Genomic DNA, 21,038 nt, shown 5'->3' on the forward strand with positions numbered 1-21,038 from the left:
AGTCTCTGACGGGGCATCGAAACCCTCACAGCCTGGACTGGACTGGACTTGCAATAATGACATGTCTTTACTAAACTGCCTCAATGAATGCCGCTTTGAAACACAGAACAACATACCAGCACAGAAGACAAGCCCTCCCCTGGGTGAGCAGGCTATGTGTCTGTCCACAAGGCAGCTGGTCCAGATACCTGGTTGTGCCCTAAAGTAAATGGACCTGCACTTATATAGCTCCTTTCTAGTCATCTGACCACTCAAAGCGCTTTTTACACTACGAATCACATTCATACACTGGTGGCCGAGGCTACCATACAAGGTGCCACCTGCTATTCATTAACACACACCGATGGAACAGCCATTGGGATCAATTTGGGGTTCAGTATCTCACTCAAGGATACTTCGACATGCAGACCGGAGGAGCCAGGGATCGAACTGCTGATCTTTCGATTGGTGGACGACCCGCTCTACCTCTGAGCCACAGCCGCCCCAAGGACTGTGCCGAGTAGGGCTGTCAAAAAAAATTTGAAGTTCGAAATATATTCGAATATATATATATATATATATATTTTATAAGTTCGAACCTAAATTTGATCATTTGAATATCATTAATAACTAATAATATTAATAATGTTGTATATCATGGCGAATCCTGTTTGGGCAGAGATGGCTTGCGCACAAGCCGGGCCAGAGAGGGACGGAGAGACGGAGGGAGAGGCGCCGACGGATGAGCCCGCTGCGCCAACACCACCCACTGCGCTGTCCACGATGTGTGACCTGTTCGGGGAGACATACAGGCAGAGTGTTGCACCTGCTGCCTCCTTGCCTACCCTTTTTGAAGAAGAGATGAAACGTTACCAGAATGAGACCACTACGAGCTGACCAGGATCCACTCTTGTAGTGGAAAACTACAGGTGCACTGAGGTATCCAAACATTGCTCAGATAGTGAGGCAGAAGTTGGTCATACCTGGCAGTTCAGTGAGGTCAGAACGAGTGTTTTCATCTGAGTGTCACATTCATATTGCGCCAGCAATAAGCATCTTATTTTCTGTGTTTTTTTGTAAAAAAAAAAAAAAAAAAAAAAAAAAAATATATATATATATATATATATGTATATATATACAGTACAGGCCAAAAGTTTGGACACACCTTCTCATTCAATGCGTTTTCTTTATTTTCATGACTGTTTACATTGTAGATTCTCACTGAAGGCATCAAAACTATGAATGAACACATGTGGAGTTATGTACTTAACAAAAAAAGGTGAAATAACTGAAAACATGTTTTATATTCTAGTTTCTTCAAAATAGCCACCCTTTGCTCTGATTACTGCTTTGCACACTCTTGGCATTCTCTCCATGAGCTTCAAGAGGTAGTCACCTGAAATGGTTTCCACTTCACAGGTGTGCCTTATCAGGGTTAATTAGTGGAATTTCTTGCTTTATCAATGGGGTTGGGACCATCAGTTGTGTTGTGCAGAAGTCAGGTTACTACACAGCCGACAGCCCTACAACGAAACTGGCACACATGAGGACCGACCCAGGAAAGGAAGACCAAGAGTCACCTCTGCTTCTGAGGATAAGTTCATCCGAGTCACCAGCCTCAGAAATCGCAAGTTAACAGCAGCTCAGATCAGAGACCAGATGAATGCCACACAGAGTTCTAGCAGCAGACCCATCTCTAGAACAACTGTTAAGAGGAGACTGCGCCAATCAGGCCTTCATGGTCAAATAGCTGCTAGGAAACCACTGCTAAGGAGAGGCAACAAGCAGAAGAGATTTGTTTGGGCCAAGAAACACAAGGAATGGACATTAGACCAGTGGAAATCTGTGCTTTGGTCTGATGAGTCCAAATTTGAGATCTTTGGTTCCAACCGCCGTGTCTTTGTGAGACACAGAAAAGGTGAACGGATGGATTCCACATGCCTGGTTCCCACTGTGAAGCATGGAGGAAGAGGTGTGATGGTGTGGGGGTGTTTTGCTGGTGACACTGTTGGGGATTTATTCAAAATTGAAGGCACACTGAACCAGCATGCCTACCACAGCATCCTGCAGCGACATGCCATCCCTTCCTGTTTGCGTTTAGTTGGACGATCATTTATTTTTCAACAGGACAATGACCCCAAACACACCTCCAGGCTGTGTAAGGGCTATTTGACCAAGAAGGAGAGTGATGGAGTGCTGCGGCAGATGACCTGGCCTCCACAGTCACCGGACCTGAACCCAATCGAGATGGTTTGGGGTGAGCTGGACCGCAGAGTGAAGGCAAAGGGGCCAACAAGTGCTAAACACCTCTGGGAACTCCTTCAAGACTGTTGGAAAACCATTTCAGGTGACTACCTCTTGAAGCTCATGGAGAGAATGCCAAGAGTGTGCAAAGCAGTAATCAGAGCAAAGGGTGGCTATTTTGAAGAAATTAGAATATAAAACATGTTTTCAGTTATTTCACCTTTTTTTGTTAAGTACATAACTCCACATGTGTTCATTCATAGTTTTGATGCCTTCAGTGAGAATCTACAATGTAAATAGTCATGAAAATAAAGAAAACGCATTGAATGAGAAGGTGTGTCCAAACTTTTGGCCTGTACTGTATATAGTGAATGGTATATGATAGTGTATACCGTTGTTTGTGTATTATGAATTATTCATTACAGGCTTATTGCTGAATAAATAGTCGTAGCTACATGGATGTACAGTATTGTTGAACTATATCGGTTTTTTAATGTCATAATCTATGGATAGATAGCCTACATCAAAACTGTCTGTCAGCAATATGCTTTATGAAGAGTGTCACTTTTCAAGGCCCCGGAGGACATTAAGGCAATTCTGCTTCATGTTCTTTCACAAATTATGTTGTATCTTTTCAATTTTTAAAAAAATATATGTTAATAAAGAAAATAACAAAACAAGCAAAAACTTAATATTTGCGCTATGTGAGCGCATTTGTTGCATTCTTTCAACATACACAATTACAGGATATTGATGAGTTTTATGGTAGGCTATGTGTTATTTCAAAATATTGTTGATATAGCCCAAAATAAAGTTTATCGTGAGGCCTTATTATCATTATTATTATTATTATTATTATTATTATTATTTACCCTTCATGTTCCTCAACTCCCGTTCCTCCTCCTCCGCTGTATGGCGAAATCGTGCTGGGGTCTTGCTGCGCACTGGATGTGGTGGCTTTAGGTTGTAGTGCCCTGCGGAGTTTGGCAGTTTCCATTGATCCAAGGGCTGTGACCCTGATGCCTTGCAGTGACCGAGCCACTGCTTCACATGGAGTAAACACAGTAACGCAGGCAAACAAACCTAAGACTGTGCGCATAGTGGTGCCCTTTTTGAGCAGTCCTGTCACTCTCCAAGGTCCTGAATGTCTGTAGCATCTCTCCATAGCCAGCCAGAAAACGTGACGGTGCCACACAGGGGCGTTGTTTCAGTAAAAGCTAAGGTATGACAATATGACATGACGTCACAGAGCTACTGATGGTGGAGTTTCAAAAATTTGAACTTATATAAACCTTCACTTTGGTCTTTGACCTGTCAGAAGTACATACTGTGCTATTGAAAACTTAATAACATAAAGCATAAAATGACATAAAGCTGTTTCTCACATTCATAATAGGCTACCTCAAGTCTGCATGTAATGCACGACTTGGTGAGAGCAGTGAAAACATTGGACCTATTTCGGTGCATATTTCAGCACCTCGGACAGCGAGCGGACGTTTAATTAGCCTATCATTAGTCATGTGTTTAACTTCACAGAAAATAAAGAAAATAAATTAATTACAAGCTCATTTCTAGAAGATAACCAAGGGGTCCGGTGTATGAAACACAGTAAAACAAAGGCCAAGTTGGTACAATACTGTATAGGCGAATTTATTGGAGCGTCTCCAGAGACTGAAAATACAAGCTTAACATGCCAACGTGATGAAAAAACCCCCACATACAATCAGACAGGCTTCAAGACATCATTTAGACAGGCTGTCTACAGCAGCAGAGCCAAATGCTTTTACAACACATAGATACCGTATTTTTCCAAATAGTAGCCCGAGCGTTTATTTCACAAAATCAATTTTGACCCAGGCATTTAAAAAAACCAGGGGCTATTTGCTCAAGGCTTTTTTTTTTTTTTTTTGCACCAACCTGCACCAGGCCGTTATTTGGTTACAGTTCCTGTCCAGTATGTTTTTTAGTGCAAAAATACTGTGTAATGTAGGGGTGAGTTCGTGTACTATCTCTAAACGTTTAGAGTGGGTCATTTTTTTCGTGTACACGTGTACACGGGTTTCACTGCTGGGTGGTGCTATTGCATTATACCAGTAAAGCCCCAGTTATCCGAATATCAACCGAACGGGCCATTTAACCAACAGTTACAGGCCGCCACACCGAAATATCGCCATCCCAAAGGTCCGCCAACCCGAATTCTGGTCCCTGAGTCCTGACTGTAAGCTATGGCGAGCCTGTAGAAGCTGTATTCCCCATGCATGTCAGCAATTTTCACCGGGGACGCATGTGAGTAATTCAGGCTGACATTATCTGTTTTTCAGCGAACTCTTTTGGTAATTTTGTTAAAAGGCATGGCATATAGGTCCACAGTAACTTATTATTATTATTATTATTATTATTATTATTGTCATTGGGTCTTATAAGAGTGGGCGACAATGAGTACCGGGCCATCAAATCACAGCATCCACGGTGAGAGGACACGGAATTCTGTGCGCTTTTACGCACGCAGGTCAAGGCGATCACAGATATTTGATGTGGGAAAGATGTAGCCATATGTATTACCTGTTTTAGATATGTGGCTGTCTGTTCGTCCGTCCATCCATCCGTAGCACGAGTCATGTGCACCACTTCACCACCGACCCGTGCATAAAAGCGCAAACAGTCCCTCAAGCAGGGACAGCCATGAGGCAATGAATGAGGAAATAATCGCCCGGGCGTTTAATCGGACCGGCGTTTAATACGCAAAATGGGGTCAAACACCCGGCAGCTATTAGGTGCCCGGCGGCTATTTGCCACTGGGTGACTATTTGGAAATATACGGTAACTTACATAACTCACGGAGGAGTGAAGTGGCGAACAATTTGATTCAATAACGCTCGTATTCACTGATGAGCATATTATTGACCTATTTAAGTGCAATACAATGAAAACAACCAGCCAGTGAGCCTCGAGTAAGATGACTACAGAACCTCTCTCTTTTTTTTCTCCCAATTCCAAGGTATGGCAGCTGCCATACCTCGCCATACCTAAATGACGCCTATGGTGCCACAACTCTGACGCACCACCGAGTTGGGCACAGGGCAAGCAGGTTTATCACTTCTCCACATCCAAAAAGAAACTGGTATAAGGTTTTTCTCTTTGCTGAATCATTAATAACAACTGTGACTTCTCGTATGAAGTTCAGTGTATCAGCAACAAGGCGCACTTCTTTTGCCACTTCTTGTAACACTAAATCCAGAGAGTGATTTGCGCAGTGGACAAACACGGAGTCAGGACATGTTTCCTTTAATCTTGCCAGCACTCCCGTGAACCGCCCAGACATGGTACTGGCTCCATCAAAACAGTAGCCTTTCAGCTTCTCCATTGGCAAATTGAGCCGAACAAGGACATCTTTTATGCACAAAAACAGCATCTCTGCTGTTGTGTCTGGGGTGTTGTAAAAGCCAAGAAAGAAATTCTGAACTTCCAGATTGTGATCAGCAAACTGTATACTGCATGAAAACTGTTCTTTGCCACTGACATCAGTGGTCCCATCAGCAGTTAAGCCAAAAAAAAGGACTTTGGGATGCTTTGGCTTCGATTTTTCTCTGAATGTCATGCGCAAACAGCTCCAGAATTTCATTTTGGATGCTGCCAGACATCCAGTTGTCTCTCCTTTTCATCCAGTTCTCCAGGTCAGGATCAGTGCGTACCCTCTCCACCATTAGCTGTCATAACACCCCATCCCGATTTGCAGCCCCTCTCAGAGGGAGTCCCTGGTGCCCCAGGAATCTTATGCAGCTGAAAATGAGCTCCAGCATTTTCTGCGCTGTTCTCTGTTCTTTAGCAGCGGCCTCAGAGAGTAGCGCATTAATTGGAGTTGTTTTCAATGCAGCCAATCTTTGGGTCGCATCTAAATGAATGCGAGTCTTCTCGTGGTCCCTGATCTTTTCCGTTGCTTTTCTCCAGATAAAAGCCTTTATCTTTCAAAAATAGACTGTCGGTTTCTGACACGACCAGTTTGCTCTTGACAGCTGACCTGCATGCACCACACACAATGCCACTGTCACTGTCCGCAATGTATTCCAGCCACTGCCACTCTCTGAACCAGGCGGCCTTGCAGGAGCGAGTGAAGTTCTCCCCGCTAAATTTCCTGACAGGAAAATTATAATCATGCGATGGTCTGAAGGATAATGCCTCTTGGCTAGCACCGGGTGGCACTGGGGAGGGAGGACCGCAGCCGGGTCCTTGGGCTAGCTGCTTCCGCTGTTGCTCCTGCTGCTGTCTGCTTGCTGGCAGTGGCACACAGGGTTCAGGTGTCACACTGTGAGCTGTCTCTCTCGGACGTTTAGCTGGCCCAGAGTCGGGAGATTTTGGAAAAAAAAAAAATCTGAAATCCTTTTTTGCGACATTTCAGCTGGCTTTATTGAACTCACATTGCGTGTGACATTAAGCTAACACCAACAGATCAAAACAACAATGCGTGGGGAAAAAAAAGTCATGTTTTTTTTTTTTTTTTTTTTTTTTGTTTAGCTTACGTCACACTGGGCTGTCTGATGCAGCCTGACTACATACAGTAGGCCTAGCCTATGCCAGATGCCAATTGGCTACTGTACGTAGTCAGGCAGGCTGCATATCACATCAAAAGCATAGACCTATGCATTAATGATATGAAAGAGGCAAATTGAGTTTAAATTCTGATTCTTTATTTTCTTAAAGCGTGATGCAGTGGGTAGGGAGGCTGATGGGGTGCGGATGGGAGGTCCGACGTCTATGCATAAGTCTCTTTGAACTCTTAACCTTTTGAAACTGCATTTGATACAATGTAATTGGAGTTCTATTTTGCATGATATTTTAATGTAGGTTTTTGAAACTACTATTTAAGTATTGTTTAATGATGAAGTTTGATTTGATTTTACACTGTTTCTGATAGGTGGTTGTGGGATTTCATGTATTCAGTCAATAATCACATTTTAATTATTCAAAAGGGTTGTATTTTAAGACTGTGCTTACATCTATATGCATACTTAAATTTCATGTTTTGAATTACACTTAGTACCTTGGAATAACTTTGGATCCTAACCTTAATTTCAAGATGCATATCAAAAAACTCTGTAAAAATGTCAAATATAATTTAGCTAATTTTAGAAATATTATAAACTGTCTTACAATGGACCCTGCCAAGACATCCATACATCACTGTATAATACTGGAGAAGCATCATCTTTTTAGTTTGAGAATTTTAGAGTTTTTTCAAACCTGTGCCTCGTGTATTAAATCTTAAATGGTTTGGCCCCGCCTCCATTAAGAGACTTTGTTGACTTTCACTCGGAAGGGTCCATAAAATCAACACGAATATCCTCGACAAGAGACTGTCTTATTCCTTTTCGTCGTACTGCCTTAGGAATGCCCTACTGGATACCATTAAGAACTGCAGCTCCATCTACAGTTTTAAAATGTACTTAAAGGGATAGTGCATCTAAAAATGAAAATTCAGCCATTATCTACTCACCCTCATGCCGAGGGAGGCTCTGGTGAAGTTTTAGAGTCCTCACATCCCTTGCGGAGATCGGCGGGGGGAGCGGCTAGCACACCTGGCTGATGGCGCCCCAGACTAACATCCAAGAACACAAAATTGAAACCACAAAATATCTCCAACATGCTCATCCGTAGTGATCCAAGTGTCCTGCAGCCTTGGCATAAAAAGTTGTTTCGAAAAACGTCATATGAACTCTGTTTTTAGCCTCACTGTAGCCTGTAGCTCTGACTGTTTCTCTTTGCTCTGCGCTCATGTGTGCACGCTTGCGTGAGACCAGCGAAAGCATGAGCTTTGTTTACCCGTGTTTACATTACGTGACACGTGACGGAGGAATAATCACACACAGCCATGGATGGAAAATGGCTTAAATGAGTCCAGCAGGCCCTTCAGGATCATTGCAGTTGACATGCCATAAGTTTCTCCTGCATTCCTCAGTGCTGTGATAGCAGTGTCTGCATGAACAACATAGCCTGTGACGGTCTCATTAACAGCTTTCTGAAGGGACGTCAGCTCCGTGTATAAGCTGATCACTCGTGGCTTCCCCTTACCAGCGTAAAGCCTGATTTATGGTCCTGTGGCGTACCTATGACGTACCTACGTCGTTGCCGTGACGCCGTCGTGAACACTTCGAACTTCTCCGTCACTCCATTTCGTTGCGGTGCAATTCACCACCAGAGCGGTAGGGGGCTGCGTTCCTTTCCTGAATGGTTATCGTCGTTTCTAGTTGATTCTTTGTTTAGCTTCTGGCTTTTCCGGTCACAGTGAACAATGGTGACCGAGAGAGAGAGAATCTTGCTGGAGTTGGAGTTGTTGGATGTCGAAGAAAGTAGCTGGGGAAACAGTCTACAACATCTACATCGCAACAGAAGATGTTTAAAGATGGTGTGGATGGCGCAATCTGGAAATACGGAACCGGAAATGCGAGTCTCCTGCGTAGCCACGTACCCTACGACGTAGGTACGTCGTTGATTTGACGCAGGACCATAAATCAGGCTTAATGGTCCCTCAGAATCTTCAGCGCCTTTCTGCCATCATCCGCCGCCTCACCTCATCACAAGGGACATCACAACCTGTTGGAGCTGCCATCATGAAAAGGGCTGGAACACTGACTAAAATGTTTTAACTGATGGAGGAATAATCACACGCAGCCATCAGTTTCGTTTGACCGGCATGCACACATAGCTGGAACTGGGGCAAGCAGTCATTTATTAATTTGCGACACCTGCTACCTGTTTACCACGCTCCCTCTCCAGACAACCTGGTCAGTCTAAGAGCACATTCAAGATCAACAGTATTCAACAAACTTTTAATTGTTTTTATGCATAGGTGAAGACAGACCTGAGGAGCAGGCTGCAGGGGGACCATCTGGCTGCATGCATGCTACTCAGCATCAATGGGCCACCTCTGACCAAGTTTCAATACGACAGAGCCTTACACCACGGACACACCGGACGCTGAACCGAAGCGCAGCGCCCAGCCGCGGAGGCAGTTTTCAATCGGCGCCCATTAACTTATCTGACTGTCCACACAGGCCGCTGAGCAGAGCGGAGCGCCCGCGGAGGCTCGCCAGCATTGCCAGGTGAGAAATGTAGGATTATTGTAGCAGAGACTCAAAATTATTGTATTTTGAGGGAAATTATCGTACATCCGTCATAACCAAAATAACAATCCTACTGATGCGCTATAGTACTTTTATCTTCGTGAGGAGGTGTGGTTGACTCTGTTGCTAGATGTGATGCATTCTTTTAACAGATGAGATTGGTTGTCACAGACACCCCAGCCTTGCAAGGTGTGGACACCCAGTGGAAATGAAATGAACTGCATCACAATATGAGACTTGAAGGCTGATGTTATGGTTTGAGTTTTTGATGCATGTTTTGTGGCTGCTCTTGTGTTGTGATTTCTTCTTTGTTTTCCTGTACTTCCATGACCTGCAGGGCTGGTGTGTGGCGGAGGCGGGGCTGACCTAGGCGGTGAGGCACACCTGGTTTCCATTTCACCTCATCTACCTCACTATAAAGCCAGCTCTGACTTTACTTCGTTGCCAGATGATTCCGTTTCGTTCGGTAGCGCTACTCTTGCTTGAGGTTTTCACCTTGTGAGTATTTTACCCGTTTCTCTTTTTGACCGGGGTCCGTTTCAGAAAGTAACTCTGAGATGGGAAACTCTGGGTTACGGGTTTCAGAACAGGTGATTTCAATCAGTTCAATCATCACAGAGTTTGTTCACTCCGAGTTAAGCGCGTGCACCGCGACTTTAAAAAGCCGTTATGAATGGAGCCCCGATACCACGATTCACCATGGCAACAAGCGACAAGAAAAGGTCTGCATTTTTTTAGTCCTCTGGAGTTGGATATTTTAATGTGTTCATACAGCGAATTTGAAGCTGTTTTCAGGAAGAAGAGTAACAGGGCTGCAGCAGCGAAGGAACGGGAGTCGGCGTGGGAGAAAATTACTGCTCGAGTCAATGTGCAAGTATAAATTTATTTCATACATTTATGCAATCACAATAATATTAGGCTATAATATTAGGCTAGCTACAGATGCAAACAGGTGGAATGGTGTTAAAGCTAAAATTTAGTTCACTTAGATGCAATACCACCTCATTATTTTTCAAGTAAAAATGTGCTTGAAACAAGTGGAAATTGTCCAAAAACAAGTTACTTTTAGGTGTGATTTGTTTTGACCAAAAATGAGACATGTTGACTAGAAATGAGACAAATATTCTTGGTATTATTATTATTTTATTTTTTAAATAATTTTTTTGGGGCTTTTTAGCCTTTAATGGATAGGACAGACAAGCGTGAAGGGGGTAGAGAGAGAGGGAGTGACATGCAGCAAAGGGCCACAGGCTGGAGTCGAACCCGGGCTGCTGCGGCAAAAGCCTCATACATGGGGCGCCTGCTCTACCACTAAGCCACCAGCACCCCTATTCTTGGTATGATTTTGAGTTTTTGCAGTGTGATACAGACTGACATTTTGAGATAGTCAGTCTACCTGCACATTAATGCTGTGAATGGACTTCCTATTCACATAGTCTCCTTCATTTTGTGAAGGAGCAATGATGGGAATGTGGGTTCCATCAATGCATCCTATCACACCGGGAAATCCTAAAAGAAATTAAAATGACTAATCCCTGTCTGAGGTTGCAGCACCATGTCACTAACTGAATATGATTTATAATAAGACATTTTAACTGATTTCTACATCATTCACCTGCAATCCTTTGGAACTCCTCCTTGATGACCTTCACGGGTTTATGTCCATGGAACACAGCAAAAGAGCTTAATAGACGTTTCAGAGCTAGGGACACTTTTCTCACGGCTCTGCAGACAGTGACCTTACTGATATTTTCTGTATCTCCGATATTATACAGAAAACTCCTGTTTGCAAAAAAACAAAGAACAACACAAAGAATCTGGGTAGATGAAAGTGCACGTCCACGGTTGGTGACGTTGGTTTTGTCACGACGGATGAGTTTATGGATATAGGCTAAATCATGGACTGTGATGTGAAACGGTACCGTTCAAAAAGAAAATGTTCTGGAAATGATAATACGTCAATTCTGAGCCTGTGAATAATCTCCCGGCGATTGCGTAACTCCCTCCTCAGTAACACTGCCTCTTCGTCCACACGGTCCTCCATGAACGGAAATGCCATGGTCGAAAAAAGTAGATTTAGAACTAGAACACACTTTAGGATCCAACTTTACCTTGAGGACAGATGATCAAACTCGCTGAAACCCGCGCAACACTAAACGAATGAATCAATGAATCACACTGCGTGTGTGGCGTAAGAGGGAGGAGACAGCTAGAAACTCGAGGTTCATTGAAGAAAACCTGCTCCCGACCAGGTTAGGTTCACAGAGTCAGTTGCCATAGTAACTGACACCGAGCTTCAGTTACCTCTCTTTCTGAAACGGGCTGGAGTTACTCTGCTTTCTCTGGTTTAAGTTACCTCCCTTTCTGAAACGGAAACCCAGAGTTTCCCTCAATTCAGGGTGAACAGACTCAGAGTTTTCACTAAACCTGCTTTGTGAAACGGACCCCTGCTCCACTGACTCGTGTTTTTGTCTCTGTTTTTACAGTTTGGTGCCTTGCCGCCTTTGTTCTCCGGAGCTCTCACCTCCTGCCACTACCAGGCAGCTCACTTCACCGTGCAGCCGTTTTTGTGTTTTGCTGCTGCTTATTGTAATAAATTATTGTAAACTTTACTCCGCCTGTCTCCTGCAACTTGAGTTTCTTTGGGTTTTTGCCAGTCCGTAACAGCTGAGACGGAGCAAAGTCATCACTGCTGCACTGTTGCATTTTTCCAGTTTTTCAAATATCTTAGTGTTGTGATCGTTTTATTTCTGGCGTTATAGTGTTATTTCATTGGAAAAATGTGCAAAATGTGTGCGTATCTCTAATGAGATTGACCACAAACATAATTCCTGCACAATCTGATCTGTAGCATTTCATGGTGTTTCCACCATTTTCTCCTCTGCTTAAAAAAAACTCTTAAGCCTCTTAAAAGTCCTCCTCCCTACTCCTAACAGTTTTTCAACTTAGGAACTCTTTTAAGGTCTAAGATGCTCTGGGAATAACTTATTTTTCCACGGACCTAGTCTTAACTTTAAGGAGAAATTCTAAGGAAACATCACAATTCTAAGAATTTTCTTAGAATTTCTTCACTAAGAGCAACTCTTAGCGCTAGGAAGCTTTGTGAATATGGCCCCTGGCGTTGACTCAGGCCAAATTTGGTTATGTGAGGAGAAGCAATTGTTCTCAGAGCTGGTTGTCTGGAAAAACAGGAAATAAATGCTTAAGGGACAGGAAACACCTTTTAATGCGTATTGGAAAGTTGTAGGTGTGTCAACTGATACTGCTTGTTTGTCAGGCACTATAAATTGTCATGATGAATTCTTTGGCTTTCTTGCGAGTAAACCCTTAAATGTGCAACTCCACGTCTGAGCCTCTGTTATTTTAAGTCTTGTTTTTGATACAACATTCCTTGCACACAATCACACCAAATGTGCTGCTTGAATGACGCCAAATATAAAACTTGAGTGACACACTCCAGTGATGATGTGATGTATCAGATCAGTCTGATCAGCTGCAGCGTTTAATCAATAATCAATATCCAATAAAAGGCTGATTAAAAATCTCCATGGAAGCTGCTCATCACTCCTCAGAGATCCCACCTTGCTCCTTGATCCTTACAGAAATAAGAGATTTGGTCTAGCCTTTAAGATGGCGCATCAGAACAACTTCCAATTTCAGCACGGATAAAGAAGTGAGGAAATATCAAATACAAGACTTGAAATGTACCCTTACTCAATCAACAGGGTTGCAACTTAAAAGCAGATTTCCAACTAGTGTCAAAAATTCAGACAAGACAAAATTCAAATTTTTGTACTTTATCTAGACAACACTGAGATGTGTCTTTACTTTTACAAAGATTAATTGCTCTGTAAGTGGCAAACTGTTGTTTGCAGTCATTTCCATTGACTACAATTGTTTATTAAGGATAGAATTCAAAATAGTCAAAATTCAAGTTTTTGAGATACTTGAAATACAATGATACAATGAAATTTAGCATAGTACTTCCACCATGACATGAAAATGTCAGAGTGATGGATTTCATAATTACTGCCAGCTCCAAGTGAATGGAACTTTCTGCTCAACTGAGTCTATAATCTGGTTAAAGTTGCAAAGTCGTAGCATGTACTGCTGACTTGTTAGGAATTTTTAAAGCTTTAGACTTTGGTTTTGTTAATTTTTATGCATGAGAAGAAAAAAAACAGGAGAAGAAGAAGAAGAAGAAGAAGAAAGGGAAGAAGCAGAAGCAGAAGAAGAAAAGGAAGAAGAAGAAGAAGACTGAAAGAGGGGCCAGTAGCAGCTGCTCAGCCTCTAATGAAATACAGTGAGGTCTAGGTCCAGAGTATACATTACTAACTGTTGCATTTCTGACCTTGTTGAAAAAGCTCGCCCTCCCAATTGGTCCGACCTCATCGGTGTAGTTCAGGAAGCCGATGCTGGCCTCAGTTAAGCCGTAGCCCTCTCTGATCTTGATCATACCAAAACGCTTGATGAACTCTTTCCAAACATCTGACCTGAGACCACTTCCTGCTGCCAGCCAAACCCTATGAACTCTCTCCTCTGGAACCTGGAGGCAAGATAAAACTTTGATTATGAAACAGCATTTCACTTCTTTAAGAAGCAGTCCTATCTTTTGGAAATATGCTTATGTAGAGGGCTTGCCCAGAGTCAGATGAGAACATTTATATCACAAGTGTGTCCTGGACTGTGATAGGGGTCGTATGTGGCTTTGCTTTAGACAAAGACTAGAAGCACAGGAGAAGGAACTTGGACGAGAGGCAGGCACAGATGAGTGGAGAATGAGTCTTAACTGGGGTGGGAGCTGGAACAGTGTGAAAACAAGTGGGAGGTTGAAGTTAGCAGGCTTGATAGGGGAACCAGCTAGGGAGGCTGGGGAAGCACAGTCCAAGGAGTAGGGTCCAGGTAGTGCAAAGTGAGGGGGAGGATGAGACAGGAGGGAGTGACGGCAGGAGCAGGGGTCAGGCCAAGGAATGAGTAAATACAGTCTGTGTTGTGGTAGGAACCAGCAATTAGAGGTTGATGATAATGACTGCCAGTTTGTGACCAGGCTTAATCATATCTAACTCCACTCCTTTAATGAAGCACACACAGAAAACACACAGAAAAAGGGATGGGGAGAGAAGCTGCCAGCTAGGCAGAAGTCGAGGGCCTGACAGCATGTCAGGTGGTTTGATTAACTGCAACGTGTTAGGAAATTTGCACCACTTAGGTACAAGATCAACACTGAATTGTTAGCCTACCTAATTTTCATCATGTCTAGCAGAATGACCCAAAGTTAAAATATAGTGCTTTATTATTTTAGTTTTGATCTAGTTTTATGAATTAAGTCATATTTAATCAACAACAAACAAATACAATCACATGATGTTAAAGTACAGTGGCTTATCTTGAAAAGCTGCAAAACCACCAAATGTCACCAGTACTTAATTTTTGGGGCACTGAACTTGTTTTTTGTGGGACACAAACAGAAAGAAAGCCCCAAAGCTTCATAAGGATACATCCACTTATCACTCATATTCATAGTCCTCTGAGACTGAATCATTTCAATGACTCCCAGACATTACCTCTCTCCAGGAAAGAATTTACAGTTTTACACATGTAAACTGAATCTAAAGAGCAGGTTTATCATTTACTGAGCACAAATTCAGCCCCTCTACTAATAATGCAAAAAAAAAAGAAAAAAAAAAGATTTGTACCATTCACTATGTTCATGACATCATTATCACTGGCTGCAATAAACACTGCAGCCTGCAAGGACAACTACTGTGTCTATGAAGCCCCACTCCTGCCAGTTATTACTTCCTGTTTTGTTTTGTTTTTTTCAATTTTCTCTCAAACAGAGAATGGGAGTGTGGTTCAATACATAATCTGTTACCATGGCAGACTGCTGTTCTAGCCTATGTGTCGAGACCAGCATCATTAGCAAGAATAACGAAAGCATGGATATTTCCATGGATAGCAATGGCAGTCACTCTAAATCCCTGTTTCCACCAAACACTTTTGGTATGGTGCCTATGGAACCTTCATACATGGTACCTAGACCCTGGGTCCATATAGTGTTTCCACCGCAATGAGTACTCTTCAGTGTGGGTGGGGTTGCTGTATTTCATAGCACTTATGATGGATAACATCTTGTCTCGTACCGGTGCCCAAAGTGGGGCGCCCGGCCGAGTTAAATGACCACCGACCGGTGGCCTTAACATCACACATTATGAAGAAGTCAGAGGTCACTGATGATGTGGACCCCCTCCAGTTCGCCTATCAGAGGCACATGGGAGCGGAAGATGCAGTTCTTTACATGCTGCACCAGGCCTACACCTACATGGAAGAGGCAGGGTGTTGTGTGAGGATCCTTTTCCTTGACTTTTCAAGTGCTTTTAATACTATCCAGGATGGGAGTAGATCGCGTCCTGGCCTCCTGGATAACAGACTACCTGACAGAGCAGCCTCAGTATGTCAGGCTTGGAAGCTATGTATCTGGGATGGTCAGGAGCAGCACTGGTGCTCCACAGGGAACTGCCGTAGTCGGAGTCCTGCCACATACAAAAATACTCTGATACAGCTATTGTGGCTTGTATCAGGAGCGATCAGGAACAGGAGTACAGGGACCTCGTGGATGCCTTCAGGGGCTGGTGCAGTAAGTGCTGTCTCCACCTGAACACAGCCAAAACCAAGGAGAGGATGGTGGATTTCAGAAGAAAGAGGTCACCCCATCAACCAGTCTCCATACAGGGGGAGGACATTGAAGTGGTGCGCACCTACAAATATCTGGGGGTCCTCCTGGATGATAAACTGGACTGGTCTTCTAACACTGACACCCTCTACAGGAAGGGGCAGAGCCACCTGTTCTTCCTGCGGACACTGAGGTCCTTTGATGTGTGTGTATGGAGATGTTGACCATGTTCAATCACACAGTGGTGACCAGTGCACTTCTCTACGCTGCAGTGTGTTTGGAAAGCAGCTTGACAGACAAAAACACCAAGCGTTTGGACAGGTTGGTTAAAAAAGCTGGCTCAGTGCTCGGCAGGAGATTGGACCCACTAAGAACGGCGGTGGAGAGGGCCACATTGAACAAACTGAAAGCTATAATGGACAATAGCAGACACCCTCTCCACAGCCTCCTGGAGTGACAGAGGAGCAGAAGCAGCAGTCGGCTCATCTCACTGCTTTGCAGACCAGATCGTTTCAGAAGATCCTTCGTTCCCACGGCAATAAGACTGTTAAATACGTCCTGAATCCAGTCACACACACACTAATTTTCACAACTGGACTGGGCTGTGTAATGGACATTTTTATTTTAATTAAATCTCTATTTATGCACTTATTTTAATGTATTCTTATTTTGTTTTTTGTCTTTTATGAGCTACTTGACAGCTGAATTTCCCTTTGGGATAAATAAAGTTCTTTCTATTCTATGCTATTCTATTCTAAATAAATGAAACCACATACCAAACAACCAACAAAGGGTGAAGCACTGATATCTTTTGAATTAGAGATATTCTGAAGTTGTGTCCCACTCATGGCAGCAGCAGCTCTCTGGGTTCATGAGCATGCATTTACAGGCCAAACAGTAAAATTGTGCTGTTTCTGTGCCTCCAGTTTCTAGTAGGTTTCCCCGCTCTCTCTCTTTCTTGCATTTGTTGTCTCTTCCATTAACCACTGAGAGTCTGACCCAAACAGCTGACCTGCTGCATAATACAGTGCTGGACACAGTTGGACTTTTTATGTAGGAATATTGAAGTTATATGCTTGAGACTGCGCAGTGCCAAAGGAAGGGCTTTAATGTGTTCATCACCCCCCGCGGATGTGTCACTCTGACCCCTTGCTTCCTGATGAGCTGAACACCTTCTATGCATGCTTAGAGGCCAGTCACACTGCACAAGCACAGCCACTCCTGCCAGCACAGGACAACCAGGTACTACAGCTCTCCACAGCTGGAGTACGGAAAGCACTGGCCAGTGTCAACCCATACAAGGCTGCAGGACCTGATAACATCCCAGGGCGTGTCCTAAAAGACTGCGCTGAAGAACTGAAGGAGGTGTTCACAGACATTTTTAACACCTCCCTCCAACAAGCAGTGGTGCCCACCTGCCTCAAGAGCGCCACCATCATTCCTGTCCCGAAAAAGCCAAATCCTGCAGTTCCTCTCTGATTCTCGCCCTGTGGCTCTCACGCCTTCAGTGATATAGTGCTTTGAACACCTTGTGATGCAGCATATTAAGAAATGTCTCCCTGCAGACCTAGATCCACTACAGTTCACCTACAGAACCAACAGAGCCCCAGAGGATGCAATTTCCACCATGCTCCACCTCTCACTGTCTCACATGGGGCAGAAGAACGCATATGCCAGGTTTCTGTTCATTGGTTTTAGCAGTGCCTTCAACACCATCATTCCACAGCAGCTGGTGGAAAAACTGTGGCTCCTAAAGATCAACAACAGCATCTGCAGATGGGTGTTTAACTTCCTGACACAGCGACAACAAACAGTAAGGGTGGGCAGCCAAACATCAAAGTCGATCACAGTGAGCACGGGTTCCCCGGTCCGTGTACTTTGCGGCCATTCGTTTTTCGTTTTGATGTAGGTAAACAAAAAAAGGGAAACGATCCGATTTCCTTTTTTCGTTTTGATGTAGGTAAACAAAAAATGGGGAAACGAGTCGTCTCCCATTTCTCGTTTGGAAATTGGAAATAGAAAAACGGAAAACAGGCCTTTATTTGATTTTCTATTATGTGTTTATTAAACACAAGTCGGGAAATAAAACATAACCATAATTCTTTTAATCAAGCTTGCTTTGCCTTGACCCGTAAAATGTTCTTCTTCTTCTTCTTCTTCGTTTGAAATGGCAGACTAGAAAATCGCGCATTGCTGCTCCCCCTCAGTCTGTCTGTGAGTTTTATCCATGATGGAGTCATTTGTTTTGTTTCGTGGTGAGAGACGAGTAAGTCTGCGTGAAAAAAGCATACAGAACTACATCAGGTTGTTAATAATAATAATAATAATAATAATAATACATTTTTGTATTGTTATTATATTATGTTATTTGTAATTATTATTGTTATTATTATTATTAACAAACCATTAACCAATATACAAAATGGTATCATTTGTTTATTAGAATGTGTAAATATTACAGTGTAACTGCAAATGAACCCTACTGATACTGAATATATTTGTAGCCTATATAATGAATTTATCTACAAAGTGACTGTATAAACAAAATGACATCATTGTAGCTATTTTAAGTAGCTACAATATACATATATATATATATATATATATATATACAGTACAGGCCAAAAGTTTGGACACACCTTCTCATTCAATGCGTTTTCTTTATTTTCATGACTATTTACATTGTAGATTCTCACTGAAGGCATCAAAACTATGAATGAACACATATGGAGTTATGTACTTAACAAAAAAAGGTGAAATAACTGAAAACATGTTTTATATTCTAGTTTCTTCAAAATAACCACCCTTTGCTCTGATTACTGCTTTGCACACTCTTGGCATTCTCTCGATGAGCTTCAAGACGTAGTCACCTGAATCCACCTCCATCATTACAGACTCACATCACCCCTCCCATCACACCTTCTCCCTACTGCCTTCAGAAAAATGTACACAAGCATCAGCTGTAAAACATCCAGGAAGCTGAACAGCTTCTTTCCTCAGGCTGTCAGGCTGATCAACGGACTGTCCCCCCTCCCTACACTTACACCCACACACACCCCCACACCTGACAGTTAAGCATCTGTCAAAGGCAACATGGACAATATTGCACAGTCAGCACTTTATCTATGTGCTTTGAGAGTTGATGGTGTGTTTGTATGGCATTCTGTGATCTTTGTTTATTTATTTTATCTTGTCTTCTTAATGTTTTAGATTTTTAACTTATTTTACTGACTTTTTAATGCACTGTCTGCCACTGATGAGAAACAGTATTTCGTTTTTTTCTGTGTATGCAGGTAATAAATCTTGATCTTGATCACATAAATGTTGCAGCTGGTAAAGGTGGAGCTCATTTATCTATTTTATATACTGCATGGTAGTTTAATCTATAGTAATATATCATAATTTATTTCTTGCGCATATTTTGTATTATCAATCTGAATCTTCAACGTGACTACAGCTTTCAAAAATTGTAGTGCAATAAAAAAGTATACGAAATAATCCCTCTGAGTATGATGTAGAGGAGATGAAGTATACACTAGCATAAAAAAAGTGACATATCACAATTAATCTGGAAAGTAATACTTTAAATGACACTTTTTGTGGTACACATTTCAATGTGGCGTACTCCCTCCGCCATGTGGACCAGTCTGTTTATTTGTGATTTTAGCTTCATCAAATTGAGCTTGGATTCTCATACGTAATATACTCTTTATTACAGCATAACAATAACATCATCACCCTCTGTCCAACCCCAAACACCCTGAGTTTGTACAAAAAGTCAAGTTGCTGTTGGATCCTAGAGCATAAAGAATTCCCATGGACATTCAAAGACAGTCAATACGTACATGCAAGTATTTGTAAGAATAAAACTGGTTATGGACCAATAGTAGGAAATAATCCTCTAGATATGCTGGATCAAAACCATTTCTTCTGTTTTCTTAGTGTTCACAATGACAAGTTGGTCATCACAACATTACACAAACTTTTTAACCTCCAAACTACAGCCAGAAATGTCAGTGTCTGTGTCCATAAGGCCCAATATGGCAGTATAATCAGAAAACTTGACAATGAAAGTGCTGGGATGACTGCTTGTACAGTCATTTGTATATAATGTCAAATACATTGGAGTGAGGCTTTAAACTTCTAGTCAAATCAGTTATCAGTCTTACCACAGATTGGTTTAACAGGTATCGACAAAGCTCTCCTATGTACTGCACCACCGTCACATTGTGTTTCAAGCAGTCCTTCCAAAACTGACTGGCAGAAAACTTCTTTTTTAACACACATGTTGCACCTGTGATACAAAGGAGAAGACAGAGAGAAGATGTCAAACAAAATCGCATAACACAATATAGCGCTACAAACTTTTTGGGTTTTGGGTGCTAAATGTCTAACAATGTCAGACAGAATAATTATAGCTGGAGCTGTAGAGAGAAATTTCCTCTGCTATGTTTCAGCTTTTGTCCTGGTATGTGAGGAAGTGGGAATTCCTTGTAGGCCGTTTCATTGCCATTCTGTTTCAAGGACAACAGCTCTGGTCCCTGTTTATTTCCTGTCAGCTTCTACAATAACAAGCATTCCAACAGAATGTACCAAGGGACCCATTTAGAGACCCATTGTCTGTATTGTCAAGTTTGAAATATTCTAAGGCTAACATTAAAGGATATCTGCTGTCATATTGGTTTCCTTCAGTTTTTGCCCTGGACCTTATAATGCACTGAATATAAATGGCAAATCTTCAACGAATTGTAGGAATTGCGTGTATTTGTCCTTGAGTACAGCGGTTCTTTTATCTTCTACTTCCTGCTTTGCTACTGTGCAGAGGATTTTTCTTCACATTCTCTGCTTTGTCTGAATTTAGCTATTATTTCTGCTGCCATACTACTTCCTAAACCACATCACTAGAAGGGCTCTCTTAGTTTGAACATTCATCGTGAGATGATAATTTAGAGCAGGATTTCATCCTTTTTATTTCCCTTGACTACTCAGTGGAAGGCAGAGGCAGCCAGCAGCCTTCACTTGTC

The 21,038-nt window shown here is 42.5% G+C and overlaps 1 protein-coding gene across 2 annotated transcripts in view; it reads right to left on the minus strand.

Annotated features, from left to right (window-relative positions):
• Positions 1-21,038, minus strand: part of LOC125905812 (long-chain fatty acid transport protein 6) — a 63,358-nt gene that overhangs the window by 36,639 nt on the left and 5,681 nt on the right. Inside the window, exons 4-5 of one of the 2 annotated variants that reach the window (XM_049604046.1) lie at positions 20,184-20,308; positions 13,693-13,887 (exon numbers count right to left, since the gene is read on the minus strand). In XM_049604046.1, the coding sequence (XP_049460003.1) occupies positions 13,693-13,887; positions 20,184-20,308 (320 nt within the window). The remainder of the gene's footprint in view (positions 1-13,692; positions 13,888-20,183; positions 20,309-21,038) is intronic. The other variant, XM_049604047.1, reaches the window with a different exon arrangement.

The sequence above is a fragment of the Epinephelus fuscoguttatus genome, linkage group LG18, assembly GCF_011397635.1.
Source record: "Epinephelus fuscoguttatus linkage group LG18, E.fuscoguttatus.final_Chr_v1".
In the NCBI taxonomy this organism is placed as follows: Eukaryota; Metazoa; Chordata; class Actinopteri; order Perciformes; family Serranidae; genus Epinephelus; species Epinephelus fuscoguttatus.